The 16,481-nt window shown below is 34.2% G+C and overlaps 1 protein-coding gene across 2 annotated transcripts in view; it reads right to left on the bottom strand.

Annotated features, from left to right (window-relative positions):
• Nucleotides 1-16,481, bottom strand: part of LOC148947974 (uncharacterized) — a 46,442-nt gene that overhangs the window by 12,552 nt on the left and 17,409 nt on the right. For both annotated transcript variants that reach the window (XM_089095621.1, XM_089095620.1), the window contains exon 3: nt 9,023-9,184. In XM_089095621.1, coding sequence (XP_088951747.1) covers nt 9,023-9,184 — 162 coding nt within the window. The remainder of the gene's footprint in view (nt 1-9,022; nt 9,185-16,481) is intronic.

Below are 16,481 nucleotides of genomic sequence, written 5' to 3'. Positions count from 1 at the left end.
AAGGAAGGTCGAAATTCCCAAAGACAAAGTTACTGGACCTTTTAACTACGCTGAAAAAAATGGTTGTCTCAAAATTTTCATTGGATATCTTTGGGAAAATGATGGGCGTTCGGGGGGGGGGGGGTTAGTGCCCTTAGCTCTTCCTGAAATTTTGAACATAAACCTTTTTGACAACAGGGGGGCCTAAAATATATTTTAATTTAGTTCAATATCACCCTGAATATTCCCTAAAAGTCGTGAATCAATTCCTTTAGTCGTTTGCAAGACATGTATTAATATAATCTTAGACTACCAACACGTAAGGTGTACAGCGTAAGTTCGAAAAGTTATAATTTTATTAATATAATCTCAGACCGACAACACATAAGTTGTGCAACGTAAGTTTGAAACGTTCTAATTTTATTAATATAATCTCCGACCAGCAACACGTAAGTTGTGTGATGTTAGTTCGAGAAGTTCTAATTTTATTAATATAATCTAAGACCGGCAACACGTAAGTTGTGCGACGTGAGTTGGAAAAGTATATTAATATAATCTCAGACCAGTAATCCGCAGCTTGTGCAACAGCTAGCACTTGTAATAAAATCTTGAACAAAAAAAACTCTTTGCGGATAATTTTTCTTAATATACTAGAAGTTTTCTTGATTCAATATATTACCTAAATACGCTAAAAGAAGTTAAATCGAAGCTAAAACGAGAACAACCCGTGTTTGAACCCGCTGAGGCATGAACAACCCGTCTTCGAACACGGGTTGTTCTCGTCTAGTGCATCAGTGCATCTAGTGTATCAAACACGGGGTTGAAACTTCGAACCCGCTGAAACTAGCCAATAAACTAGAAACTGGAAACTAGACGAGAACAACCCGTGTTCGAACCCGCTGAGCCTGAAAACGCGGCTTTAGGTTTTTTCATTAGTGCAGTAGTTGTAAACTGTGAAGTGTTATAATCGTGTTTATTAATAAAGTAAAGTATAGCATTTCAAAGCATAGATATCATTTGTTCATGGATAAATTTCAGCTTCACAGTTTTGGATATCTTATATTTGGCAAGACATGGATGCTAAGCGAGATAAACATATTCAATTCAGGGTCAAACAGCAACAGCAATGAAACTTCCTTAAGGGCGGGGGGCGGAATAGAAAACCACCACCCGGCTATCTCTTCCATGTCCAATACTTTTAGCTTGTCAGGCTAGAAAAGACGTATAAGGGGCATTGATTTTGGTTTCAGTCTGTAATGTCCGATATAATCTGTCCCTATACTGTCCCTATAATCTGTGTTTACTCCTTTTTCTTTTTTGCTTGGCTTTGTAAATTAAGCTTTTTCATGGAGTCTATTTCAATTCGTCTAAGAAAATGGTACAAAAAAGTCTAATAATATTAACACGGACTTGTAGAGGGTTTTGAAAAGAGCAATTTGATCTTTTTTTTCAAATTGACTTAAAAAAACGTTTTCATCATTTTAATTGTTTCTTATACAGTTTTTAAGACTAGTGTTATATTAGGAACTCCTGAACAGTTGAATATTTAGTTCCAATAGGTGGGCATAATTACGGGTATAAATAGTAAAATACCCTCCAGGTAGTAAACGGTCAGTGTTTCAATTTGCAGCATTGTGTGTTGAATAGGCGCGCCATAATAACGGGTATAAATAGTAAAATACCCTCCAGGTAGTAAACTGTCAAACTTGCAGTGTTGTGTGTTCAATAGGCGGGCATAATTACGGGTATAAATAGTAAAACACCCTCCAGGTAGTGAACGGTCAGTGTTTCAACTTGCAGTGCTGTGTGTTCAATAGGCGGGCATAATTACGGGTATAAATAGTAAAATACCTTCCAGGTAGTAAACGGTCAAACTTGCAGTGTTGTGTGTTCAAAAGGCGGGCATAATTACGGGCATAAATAGTAAAACACCCTCCAGGTAGTAAACGGTCAGTGTTTCAACTTGCAGTGTTGTGTGTTCAATAGCCAGGCATAATTACGGGTATAAATAGTAAAATACCCTCCAGGTATTAAACGGTCAGTGTTTCAACTTGCAGTGTCCTGTGTTCAATAGGCGGGCATAACTACGGGTATAAGTAGTAATATACCCTCGAGGTAGTAAATGGTCAGCGTTTCAACTTGTCTCAATTGACATTGCAAGTGAATGTTTGAAGATATTATACAAATAAGAGCACTTTGTCAAATTAGGTTACAGTCAAAGATTTTGAAAGACAAAAAAGCTTCAATTTTTCCGACTCATTGTAAGTTTCTGTGCTTTTAAGGGCTTAGGTCCAAATTCTCATACTTCTCTTAGGAAGTTGCTCGGATGAATTAAATATATTTAGACTGATAAACAAAGCAACACGGGAAAAGAAGAAAGAGCATATACATATTTTGTATTTAAGTTCATTTTATATTTTCTTTCTTTTATAATTCTATTCGCCCGACCCAGAGGCGTAAAAATTAAAACATATTGTATTTGTTTAATTAACAAGCTTGTGACCCTTCAATCTTTATCTGGCTTAATCCCTTGTAGAAAGAATGTTTGAAAAGGTGGGATAAATCAAGGAAGTAACTTTTTTTTTGTCACAAGAAAAATGGTAGATGTGTCTCCCCTAAAAATACCGAAGTTTCTGGGCAAACAACTATCATTCATTTTATCTTGTAGCGTATCCTAGAAAATCCTAGAAAAAATAGTTGGACTTTGATATATGACTTTCTACTTCGTGATATTTTTGCAAACAAAGCCCAAGTATTGTATGCAGATATGAAATACCAGGTGACGATTTATACCATTTATTTTTTTTATATTTGCCATACCTATTTGAATGCATAGCTTCACATAATATTTTACTGGGAGATACATAGGACTGTATGAGGGGAGGAGGGTATTTGAAGCTTCAAAACTGACGACCCTTCAATCTCTATCCTACTTAGTCCTTAGTAGAAGAAATGTTTGAACATGTAGGATAAATATAGGAAATAAAATATTATTTGTCGCAAGAAAAGGGGTATGGGATTACAGCCTCCTAACAAATACCGCTTTTTCTAGGCATACAACTATCATTCATTTTATTTTGTAGTGTAAATCTTTAAAAAAAAACAAGACCTTAATTTAGGACCTTCTGCTTAGTGATATTAACGATTTATGCCACGTAGGTTTTTTTTCTTTTGCCTTATATATTCTAATGTATTGTTTAATATAATTTTGCTACATGTGTTCTAAAGCATAGCTTCTTTTTTTTAAACGGGGAGTTGAAAAGAAGTACTGTATGATTTGTCGAAGATTCGTAAAGTAGGTTTATAGATACATTTTGTTGGATATTCTAGTGAACTTTTCTAGATCAAAGTGACAAGGAGCGCTGGAGGGTTGGAACCACCAATAATTCGTATACCATTTTTTCTGACAGATTTCTCTCCTTTTAATTTCATTCAAATGACAGCCTTTTCAACAAACATATCTAAAAATGAACAGAGACGGGAAAATTAAAACAAAAAACATCTTTTTTGTCGGAATTTAAAAGACACACAAATAATATTACGTAGGAACAGCCCTGGAACTTACAATTCTTTCGCTCTTTCATTAGGTCCCTAGTCAAAACAAGCTTGAAAGTGTATTAAATATAGGTTAAATAAATCTTTTATTTATCGAAAGTAGGGGGAGATGATATTTTATGACCTTAAAATAGAGTGTAGTTCATGTGAATATAAGGATTTTTAACTTAATTGATTTTGCAGGGCAAATATTTGACAAATATTAGACTTTATTTGTAGTTTTTTACTTATATGATCTACATATTTTAGTGCATAATTTTACATAATATTTTACCGGGAGATGCATATGTCTCTATAATCTTTTGACAAGGAAGTTTAAAAAATAAGGGGGGGGGGAGGTTATTGAAGCTTCAAAACTTATAACTCTTTAATATCTATCCCATTTAGTCCTAGTAGAAATTTTTTTTTGATAGTACGGGATAAATCTAGGAAGTAAAAAATTATTTGTCGCAAGGAGAGGGGTAGGGGATTGCAAATCCCTAACAAATAACACATTATCTAGGCATATAACAATCATTTATTTTATTGCGTAAACCTTCAAAAAACTAGACTTTGATTTTTGACCTTCTTAGTGATATTTTTGCAAACAGAAGCGCGAGTATTGCATGGGTAAATAAAATACTTCAATCGCAATTTTTTTTTTCTTTACTTTTTACCTTATATGTTTTAAATCTTTAATGGGGAAGTCAAACATTTTTTTTTGGGGGGGGGGAGTTCGAAGCTCCGGAACTGTTCTAACTTTACAAATCAACTGGGGAAACTCTGTTAATTTATTTATTTAGCCAATATTTTCATTTTTCAATTTAATACTACGTTCTTTACTTTTTACCTTATATGTTTTAAATCTTTAATGGGGAAGTAAAAGTGTGTGTGGGGGGGGGGGACATTTGAAGCTTCAGAGGCTGTTCAAACTCTACAAATCAACCGGGGAAACTCTGTTAATTTATTTATTTAGCCAATATTTTTATTTTTCAATTTAATACTACGTTCTTTACTTTTTACCTTATATGTTTTAAATCTTTAATGGGGAAGTAAAAGTGTGGGGGGGGGGGCCGTTTGAAGCTCCAGAGGCTGTTCAAACTTTAAAAATCAACTGGGAAATCTCTGGTAATTTATTTGTTTAGGTAATATTTCCATTTTTAGATTTAATACTATGTTCTACCATTGCAATCTATGGTAGAACATAAACGGAAAGCAGGTCGTCCTCCTCTGGGGTGGAGGACGTCATAAAGAAAGATTTAAAGGAAATGTGAACTTCGTGGGCGGGTGTAAAAAGGGTGGCTTTAAATAGATTGGGGTGGAGTAGGAGCGCGCGTAGCTATGTTGGCTTCAGGCGGCTTGGTGCTGCGGTGAATTGTTATTAATAGTAGTAGTCTGCCATAGCATTTGTTGTATTTTTTTTTTTGGGGGGGGGGCAAAGACATTCGAAATCAAACAGTTCGTGGTAATGAACTGTAAGTAAGGAGCGACACGACTCAATAGCAATCGAAACTATAAAAAACAGAATTCTCATATCAATAAATATATGAAAATAATTTGATTCCAGATATAAAAGATTCATTAATTAAGGTGTTACCCATCAATGGCTACGAGCCTAAAAATATTTGCAAGATTTTCAAAAAAAGAAGACCCCCCCCCTAGAAGTCAAAGAATCTTGATGAACATCACACCACCAGATTCAGCGTATCATAGAACCTTACTGTAGAGGTTTCAAGCTCCTATCTACAAAAATATGGAATTTTGCCTTTTTGCCAGCAGAAGGATCACGGATATGTTTTTTTTGCCAGGGGTGATCGTATCAAACGAATGATCCCAGAACATCAAGAGAGGGCTCATTTTAACAGGAATTAAAAGTTCTAAAACCCTTTTTAAGTGACTAAAACGATTGGATGGCAACCAGCCCCCTCCTTCACCCCTTTCCCAAAAAATCATCCCATCAAAATTTTTAGATAGCCATTATGTTAAACGTGGTTGGAAAATTCCAAAACTATGACTTCATAGATAATATGACTCCCCAACCCCTAGGGTTAGGTCTTTAAGTTAAAATATTTGCCCATTAATTACGTATAGTATTTGTTATTGGAAAGGATACAGACATTTTTTCGGGGGGCGGGGCGGTATTATGTGCTTGGGATGGATTTCCATGGGAATAATTTTCCGTGTGAAGGCAAATTTCCGGGGGGAGAACTTTCCAGAAAAAATTTTACATTGAGAGGATATGATAGAGTTTCTATACAAAATTATGTTTATTTTTTATACTTTCTCTTTGCTTTCTTATTTGTATATGTGGAGATGGTCCGGGGAACATTTTCGGCGTATTTGGATTTCCAGGAAATAATTTTCACAGAAGGGGGATTTCCGAAGTGATTGGAAAAACGATTAGAACTTAGCGTTTTTGAAATGAAAGTATTCTAAGGAGAATTTTTCAGGCTGAATCTTCTGCAAGAAATTTTACAGAGGGGGGGGATTTTCAGCGAGGATGGAATTATCGGGAGGGAATCTAACGGGGGGGGGGGTAATATTTACTGGTAATATTTGAAAAACGCTATTAAGGTACCTTCTACGACAGAAGATATTTGGAGGTACGCTCATTGGATTGAGCCAGCTCGTCGAGTATAGACAATACAACTGGGAGATTTTCTCCCACTGTTCCAAAGCAGAGAAATCTAAAGTGACGTGGAAATATGGACATTTAAATGAAATATAAAGAGAGGTTTTTCTCGCCCTAAAACAATTTAGTTGGTTTGAAGGGCATAAGGGTAGGAGCCGTATTTATACTTAGAGAGGTTCTTTTACTTAGAGAAATAGGAGGAGCCTAAATAACACTCTGGCTCTCTTCTACAACCTCTAATACTGGTGGCAGTATTGGAGCCGTATTTATATAGGTTCTTTTACTTAGAGAAATAGGAGGAGCCTAAATAACACTCTGGCTCTCTTCTACAACCTCTAATACTGGTGGCAGTGGGAAAGTGGCACTGCTCCTATTTAGAACTATCATCAGTAATTAAACCCGAAATTCTGAAGATTAGGGCTAATTTAGCCTACAATTATAGAATGTAAAAAAATATGCAATTATCCACAAAATTAAATACCATTTGAAATTCAAAATTATTCTTATCTGATTAAGGCATTGTTTTCTGAAACAGCTTTTAATAGATAACCCCCCTTTTTTTCGTTTTTTTAAAGGAATTATATGGAACAATAAAATTGAAAATACGGAAGGTAACGGATCACCGAAGATAATCTTCAACTAACGTATGAGGGCTACACAATCAAGTAGATTTTCTGTAAATCTCTCGCTTGTAAATCAATTCACTCTCCACGAAAACAAAATGAAAACAGTTGAAGTAATATACCGTTTAACACTTATTTCCAAGTATATTATATCTAATGTACTTGGTAAATACATACTTACCAAGGTAGGTTGGTAAAAATGTATCAACCAACCTACAAAAGCATGTTTATCTTAGTGCACGTAATTTATTCTAATGTACCGTTTAATATATATTTCCAAGTACATTATATCTAATGTACTTGGTAAATACATATTTACCAAGGTAGGTTGGTAAAAATGTATCAACCAACCTACAAAAGCATGTTTATCTTAGTGCACGTACTTTATTCTAATGTACCGTTTAATATATATTTCCAAGTACATTATATCTAATGTACTTGGTAAATACATATTTACCAAGGTAGGTTGGTAAATATGTATAAACAAACCTACAGAAGCATGTTTATCTTAGTGCAGGTAATTTATTCTAATGTACCGTTTAATACATATTTCCAAGTAAATTATATCTAAGGTACTTGGTAAATACATATTTACCAAAGTAGGTTGGTAAATATGTATAAATCAACCTACCAAAGCACGTTTATCTTAGTGAAGGTAATTTATTCTAATGTACAGTTTAATAAATATTTCCAAGTACATTATATCTAATGTACTTGGTAAATACATATTTACCAAGGTAGGTTGGTAAATATGTATAAACCAACCCACAAAAGTATGGTTATCTTAGTACAGGTAATTTATTCTAATGTACCGTTTAATGCATATTTCCAAGTACATTATATCTAATGTACTTATTAAATACACAATTACCAAGGTGGGTTGGTAAATATGTATAAACCAACCTACCAAAGCATGTTTATCTTAGTGCAAGTAATTTATTCTTATGTACCGTTTAATATATATTTCCAAGCACATTATATTTAATGTACTTGGTAAATACATATTTACCAATAAAACATAAAATCGCGAAGAAAGGAAGAAAACTAGGAAAATTAACAGCCAGTGAAAAAATTGAAAAATCATGCAAATATTTCGGTAAGTCCTCCGCTTGACCGTCCTCAGTGCAGAATAAAACTGATAAAAATATAAAAACCAAACCTTAAAATAAAAACACAAAACTAAAATTGGACGACCCTTTCTCTGTAACGGTGAAAGGGTAACTGAATAAAAAACAAAAGTCTAAATAGCCTTTCACAATTTCATTTTACGTAAAGCACTCTTAAAGGCTAATCACTTTCCAGTTTGATTATTATCGGAGATTCTATTTGATTGCACAATATAATTTTGTCGATGTATGTAAAAACTATCAGAATTAATAATTTCATCATAAATGGGACTTAGAAAAGTTTCTCTAGTGTCTCTATTGAGAGCTACCTTTTGGTAAATATGTATGAACCAACCTACAAAAGCATGTTTAGCTTAGTGCAGGTAATTTATTCTAATGTACCGTTTAGTACATATTTCCAAGTACATTATGTCTAATGTACTTGGTAAATACATATTTACCAAGGTAGGTTGGTAAATATGTCTAAACCAACCTACCAAAACACGTTTACCTTAGTGCAGGTAATTTACTCTAATGTACCGATTTTGTTTTTTAAGGTTCGATCATACTGTAAAGCACTGTGTATAAATAATAAACAGTAAGATCACGGCTCAGTGATGTTTGGCTACTACAAGCTTGGCACGTATAAAAGCTCCGCCCATATATTCGTACGTCCTCGTCCAACAACCAATTAGCGGTCCAGTGTATATTACACTGGAACACATATTTTGGCAGAAACTTTCTCAAAATGCCTTTCAAGCCAACTTGAAACTTCGAAGCCTACTGGTAATTTTTTAAAACATCTAATAATAGCATTACACTGCTAATTAACGATTGTTATGTATGTATTAGCATAAATTATTTAAAATTAGATTCTTTAAAATTTAGTGTTACAAAAGTGAAACCTTTTCACTTCAAGAGAAATCTGACTTGTCTACCCGTAAAAAAATCTAATGTCATTTATGCTTATAAGTTCTCCGGAGCACTTGCATCCCGGTCCGGCTTTGTAAATGGTTGGGGCAGGGAATGATCATACCGAATATTATTTTTAAACAATGCTGTATAGTGAGAGAAGAATCTCTAGAGCATGGGCTCATTAGAAAATTTTTGCAGCCCCATCATCTTAGCTTATATATCCCAAAACATACCTTCATTTTGACGATCTAATAGATTGTTCTCAGGGAAATCAAGCTCATGTTTCAATTGTGACAAAATAACTGTTGAACTAAACTCATTATTAATTGGCATATCCAAATTTGTGGCCTGGACAAGAGAATTCATCTGATCTGCCACATTATCTCCTTCTAATTCTGAAAAGAAAAGAATCACAGTGAAAAGGCACTTGAAAACTTTAGAAAAATTTCACTCTTTGTTATTTTTGGAAACGCAAATGAATTATCCAACATAACCAAATATACATGGATATCATTCTATTAAATCTTAAATATATTATATGTATATTATATAATTTTATATACAATAATATATATATATTATATAATTATAAATATATTTTATTATATTATATAATTTATTATATAATTATATGTAGATAAAATATACGAATACATTATGTCTATATAATGTATTTAAACATCCGAAAAACCTATTTTAGATAGCTTGACGGCTCCAGTCGTACTAAAGATCAAATAGTAAGTAGAATTTCCATCCATGCGAACAATAATACCCTTCTCCGCCTAGCCCCAAATTCTGAATTAAAATATTATTAACAAATTATTTTAAAAAAACTAGGGCTATTCGAAATTTTTGACTAACTATTAAAATTCTGTCCTCAATTTTGTTTACAATATAACATTCTAATTCTAAAGCAAAAAAAACTGAAAAAGTGCGGCAAGAACAATCAGTTCTAAACTGATTATGTTTACAATTTAACATTAAGAAATCGAGAGTTTATTAGCCTGGAGATTATTAATTTACGTATTTTACCAATTTTACAGTATTTTACGTATATTACTGACATATTTTACGAGAAATTGCTATTTTCACAGTACAAAAGCGCGAAGAGGCTGGAAGTAATAGGCTTGGATATGATTTTGTTTTATTTATAGCTGTATTACCCACTTTAAACGGTCGTTTGTCTGACTTCAGTCTCTTGTTATCAGAACAATTAAGTGTATTTTAGTACAAATAATTATATTTTTGAAAGGGTGAAACAGTAGATGAAATAAAATTATGTTAGTTCTGTGAGCGGTTAAAGACAGAAAGGGCTACAAGCAGGATTGACATGACAACAACAAAAAAAATAATAAAATTAAAAACCCGAAAAAAACAGGGTAGTGTCAGCCAGTGGACAGAAACAAATCGAAAACAACACAAGGAAATATTTCGTCAGAGACGCCCTCCCAGCCGTCTTCAGTGCTAAAAAAAAAAAGAAGTAAAATTAACCTTTTGATCTAGCTCTTAACAGAGCAGAAGAAAGACTGAATCAAACAAACCAAGCCATAATAAATGACAGACCATTCTCAAATTAGATTGGGCAAGAATTTTCCGCTTAAGAGATTGACTTTGAAGTAAACAGTCAAACAGAGTCAAACGAACAGAAAGAATGATAAACTAAAAATAGTTGCACACAATTATTGAGGAGTGGGTGCAGGATTAAAAATCTTGACAAAAGAGGGAACAAAACTACTTGCGTACCGCTTATGCCATCCTGGTACCGGCTGAATTTTCGGTACCTGTTGAGCTACATGTTGTGGAGACCTTTGGCGCGAAGGGAGATGCTCAGGGGGGAGGATTTCACGAAGCCGTGAAATTTCTAAAAGACCGACTCCAATATAAAACACATTTCGTCACGGTGTGTTGAAAGAGTTGTAAGTAAAAATTGTTTTAAAAGGAGCGATAAAGGAACTTTGGGAGATTTAGACTATTGGCAGATTTAGACTATGAGTCCTCTATCAGAAGGGAAGTTGAAATTTATGCTCTCCTGTTTAAGTCAGAGGCAATCGTATAGCATTGCCTATAGTAAAGACCTATAAGGATTCAAAACATCAATATTAGTTCATTTATTTTTCCCAGAGGCTTTTCACGTGGAAGGGGTGGTCGAATAAATTTTGGAGGAGGCTCAGTCAATTGGAAACCAAAAGTTCCAGTGTCCTTTACTAAGATTTAGTCTACTTTTCAACAAATTACTATCGAATATGTTGTTACTGACTACAGTGTCTTTAAGAAATTCTTATTTTAGTTTAATGGTCCTAGCGTTTCAGCAGTTGTTTTGAAACTATCTTAAGATAAACAAAGAATTAGTTCTAAAAGGGATACGGGGGGAGGTTGGAAGTTGATGTATAATGCTCAGGGCCGTATCAAGGACCTCTATGGGGGGGGGGCACAGTGCTATTATGATCCAGTGCTTAGTTCAAATCAAAGTGTTATCACATCAAAGCCTTATTAACCCCTTTTTTACTTGTAGTCGGTGCTGTTTTAAATAGGCTAAAAGAAAAATAATATGTATATGATATGAGTGTGGCTATTTAAATATGCAAGGCTGTTAGGGTAACATTTCTTAAATATAAATATAGAAAAATTGCTAATATGATTTTATTCCCAGATAAGGTTTTTTATTTACAAAATGGATGTCCAAAATTAGGCAGTGTTCAAGTGCTGAGGTACTACCCTAGGCACAAGATTACTAAAGGGTTAAACTAGGCTATAAATCAAACTGATGAAACTATATGAAGGGGTATTACCTTTTATAAACTTAGGAAAATCAGAATCATCATAATATTTCAATAAAATCTGAAGGTGATGCTTAAAAAGAAATGCTCAACAGGTCTTGTAGCTATAGGACTACTCTATAACGCAAATTTTATCCTATTTTTTCTAGGGGGTACCATATTTTACCCTATTTTTACAAATTTCCCCTTATTTTATTTACCGATTTTTATTTAACGGTAATTTTACAACACTAGATGGGGGATGTCCTCACCTTATTTTCTCGCTCTTTACAGGAGAGTCTGATTTTTCATCCGAATTCTTTAAGAATAGCTTCTGAAACAAAAAGGACCACTGAGTTGCAATAAGAATTAAGATCTAGTATGTAATGGTGTCCCTTGAACAATCAGTAAAAATATCAGTGGTAAAATATCTGAGGGTCCTTTTGAAAATTATGGCCTTTTTTCCGAGCTGGAAAGGCGGCTTGGCATCCCATACTTAGCTTTTTTATTATTGGCAGAAGATCCAGCTAACGCGAACGACAGAGCAACACAAGCCTGAGAAATATACAACTTTAATCAGTCCCAAGTTCTCTGGCCGTTACAGATATTAATCTTCTTTTCCAAACTGAAAAAGATTATTTCATAAAATAAAACTAGAGGTAGAGATACTTTTGAGACAATTTACGAAGAATCTCATGAAGAATAGCTACGTTAAACCAACCTCATTTACGAATCTAAATCCTAACACAACAAGGAGATACCTTTTAGTTCATGAGGCGTACTTTGGGAGAGCAACTCAATGGGCTTTTCAAACTCGCAGTCCGATACGAGTGCCAAAACAGACAAGCTTGAGATGAAAGTGTTCTATGTATCTGCTTTTAAGATATATGTAGAGGCAACAAAGCAAATCCGGTTTCTATTAGTAAGTAAGTAAATAAGACGGCACTAGAACCTTAAGGTCCAAACCGGCAGTGCTGATCTCTGTTTCGTGGCCCTTCAGTCAGGAAGTGTAATGGGGGTTGGGGGTCAACCCTCCTGTGCTTTTGCACACCCTACCTGCTTACCTTCCCCAGATTTCTCCAGGTACCCATTTAGAGCTGGTTCGACTCTGGCTGAGCTTACAGAGTCACGCCACTGATCTACATCCCAAACCAAATAACTGCCTACGCCTGGGATCGAACCCGTGCCCCTTGGACAAAAAATTCTCAAACCATTCTATTTCTATTAAACATTCTATTAAACAGTTTCTATTAAACAGTTGGTTCAATTGGTCGTCAGCAAAAGATAATTCTGAGATAGAGAGCACTGTCATGAGATAGAAGAAGAGTATACAAGAAGGATATGAATGGTGGAGTTTGTATCTTTCAAAATGCGACACACGTATATGACTTTTGGTGTCAAGTGGCTTCAATGAAAGTTGATAATTGTGCATAAAGGCTTCTAAACAAAACCCACATTGTACATTGTCTTCTGACCATGCCATTTTCATGCGTTTATGTAGTGCAACTGCAGATTTGATTTAAGCTAGGACTAGATGAACGAAAATAAGCATAAGAAATATAGGAACAGCAAAAGGAGGAGGAATATATATATAAGCCATAAAGATCTCTTCTAAAAACTATTCAACAACATCACTCTGTATTATTTTCCTACTGCTACAGCTGTCACATACACAACAAAAACTTAAGAGGTTAAATCAAGAGCTTATAATCAATAAATTTTTCTTCTGCTTAAGTCACTTGCGTATTACTACGAATATTAACAACTCACCGCAGCACCAAGCCGCCTGAGGCTAACAGAGCTACGCATGCTCCTCCTCCATCCCAATCTATTCAAAGCCTCCCTTTTTACACCCTCTCACGAAGTTCCCATTCCCTTTAAATTTTTCTTTATGACATCCTCCCACCCCAGACGAGGACGACCTGCTTTCCGTTTAGCCCTAGACGGTTGGCCAAAAAGAACAATCTTCAGCAATCTGTCATCCTTCATCTGCACAATGCGCCCTAGCCGCCTCAACCTTTCTTTCATTATAGCCCTAGAAAGCGATATTCATCCACATTTTTCGTACAGCCTATTGTTTGAAATACGGTCAGTCAGCCGGGTACCCAGAACAATCCTTAAGCAATTTCTCTGGAAAACATCAAGCAAATCTTCATCTGCTTTTTGGAGCGCCCATGCTTCAGAGCCATATTTGACCATTCACTGTAGCTTCTAATATTCTAATCTTAAAAATCAAACAAATACAACTTAAAAACAATAGGGAAATTTTTTTTTTTTCAAGACAGTGCAATTTAAATCGGTGAATATTTCGGCCCTATGTCCAAGGGCCGTCCTCAGCACAACATTAAAGAAAAAATATATATAAAAACAAACTTACATTAAAATAAGAAGTATAAACTAAAAGTGCTTTTAAAAAAAAGATTTTAAAAACCTTTAAAACAGCCTTAGTATCCTTACTTCAACGAAGTTCAACCAGGACTGATAAATAAAATGACGAGAGAGGATGAATTCATTCAAACGGAATAAAATAAAATTATTAGCTGCAAGTTTTCAAAGCCAATCTTGCTTTTTTAGCAGCTAGTCTTAAAGGCCTTTTTGTAACGGGTTCAATACTATTGTCAATTGGTTTAATAAAATATTTTGTTAGATCATTTTTAATTAAATTTGAGTATAAAGAATTCAGTGAGTATTCTCCTAAGTCTCTATTTAAGGAAATATTTTTATTTATTTCTGCAGAAATGAAAATCTTATTCCAAAGTCTTTAAGATATAAACTACGTCTAAATACCCGGAAAGAAGGGCAATTTGCTCATACACTACAATTAAAAACCTTAGTCCATATTATTAAGGACAAAAAGCAAAAAAGACATATCATTTCCTCAGAAAGAAAATCTCTCGAAAATTTTTTTTTTGAAAACTTGTCCACTTTTGATTTTTCTTAAGTTGTTAGATTAGAAGGGAATTTGGTTAGCCACGATTTTCGCTTGTCAAAGAAACAATTTTATACAAAACTGGAAAAATTGAGTGAGGAATCTTCGATGAGAAACCGTATTTATTCTCCAAGATTCACTCCTGGACCCGCTATGGTTAACCTCTCTTCTAGAACATTGGAAACTCAAGAAATTGAAGCACTGGAAAAAGGTTCAAAATTCTATTGTCTGCCGAAACAGGTTCCAGTGGTAGATATTGTCTCCTCTTTAGAGTCCGCTTTGCATACATACTACCCATCTTTCTCAAACCCTGATGGTTAGGTCCTGTCTCATAAATACCCTTTATAATAGCCGAAAAAAGGCCAAGTTTCCTATCACTTTCACACGAAAAAATTTACACGACATAAAAATATTATCTAACCTCCGCAAAGACCCATCTATTATAATAACCAAAGCAGACAAATCCAACTCACTCGTTGTCATGGATACGGTAGACTATGATAACAAAATCTTTTTACTTTTAAAAGACACAAGTACATATAAACCAATCACTCATGATCCTATTGATAAATTTACAAATAATAGTATAAATGAATTAAAACAGCTGAAACAGAACGGTCAAATCACACCACAATTATACAACAAATTGGACCCCCGTGGTAGTTTCTGTCCAAAATTTTACGGCTTACCAAAACTGCATAAACAAGGCATTCCCCTAAGACCTATCGTAGCATGTACTAATGCCTCCGCTTCCAATATTGGAAAATGGCTTTGTACAGCTTTCAAACCTTTACTGTATTCATAAAATTCCTACATCAGTAATTCGGCAGATTTGGTTCAAAAACTTAATAACACAAGTATTTCAGAAAACACAATAATTAGCAGTTTTGATATTGTTTCCATGTACACGAATATAGATGTGGCTACTTCTGAGCAATTATTAAAAACCAAAATAGAAGAAAATTATCACTTAATCGAAGACTCAGTGACAGGGATTGACGGTGAAGTTTTATTTAATCTTGTTAAAATCTGTAATAAGTTTTCAATGTATTTTCAGTTTCGTGATTCTTTCTATCAACAAATAAATGGGTTACCAATGGGAGCAGCTTCATCCGGCCTACTGGCTAATAATTTATGTCAAGAACCTTGAAAATTGGGCATTAAATTCTTATTTTTTAAAACATGTCTATTGGGGTCGTTACATGGATGACGTAATTTCACTTTGGAATTATGGGGAAACTGAACTTCGTGGTTTCCTAGATCATCTTAATACTTATGATATAAATTTGCAGTTTACCCTAGAAATTGAATTTGAAAATAAAATACCATTTTTAGATGTTCTAACTATCCATAATGCAAATAACTGTGACTTAGATATTTATAGAAAACGAACACAAAACAGTAGATATGTTCATTTAAGTACTAATAAGCCCCCACAAGTAAAAAGAGCATGTGTTGGTTCTCTCAATCATCGTGTACTGAACAGATGCTCTACTTCATACATAAAAGCAGAAATAAATTTATCAGAGATATTCTTTTTGGCAACGGATACCCCATTCCTTTTGTCAATAATACGATTAACCATAGACGAAAAAGACATTTTCGTAAAATCAACGATTTTTCACAATGTGATGCTCGTGAAAAACCCTCTAATATAATCTATCTTCTGTACATCCCAAGAATCACCACAAAAATAAAAAATATTTGCACAAAAAACAATCTGTATTTAGTTTTCACCAATTATTTTAAAATCACAAATTTCTTAAACTCCGGTAAAGATAAAACCCCAGTTACTCGCCAAAGAGGGGTTTATCAAATACCATGCGATTGTGGCAATTACTACGTTAGCAGAACTCATCAGAATCTAGAAAAACGGATACACCAGCATAAAGAAGACATAGACAAAGCGTTAATTGCTAATAATTCTAATAACTCCTTTGATTCTGCTTTAGCTAGCCATATATTTGATAATCCCAGCCACAAAATACTTTTTGAAAAAGCTTCTCT

The sequence above is a fragment of the Artemia sp. Qi Xiang Cuo genome, chromosome 10, assembly GCF_049724085.1.
Source record: "Artemia sp. Qi Xiang Cuo chromosome 10, ASM4972408v1, whole genome shotgun sequence".
NCBI classification, from domain to species: domain Eukaryota; kingdom Metazoa; phylum Arthropoda; class Branchiopoda; order Anostraca; family Artemiidae; genus Artemia; species Artemia sp. Qi Xiang Cuo.
Note: the sequence above shows the minus strand (reverse complement) of the source record. Positions and strands in the feature narration are given on the sequence as shown.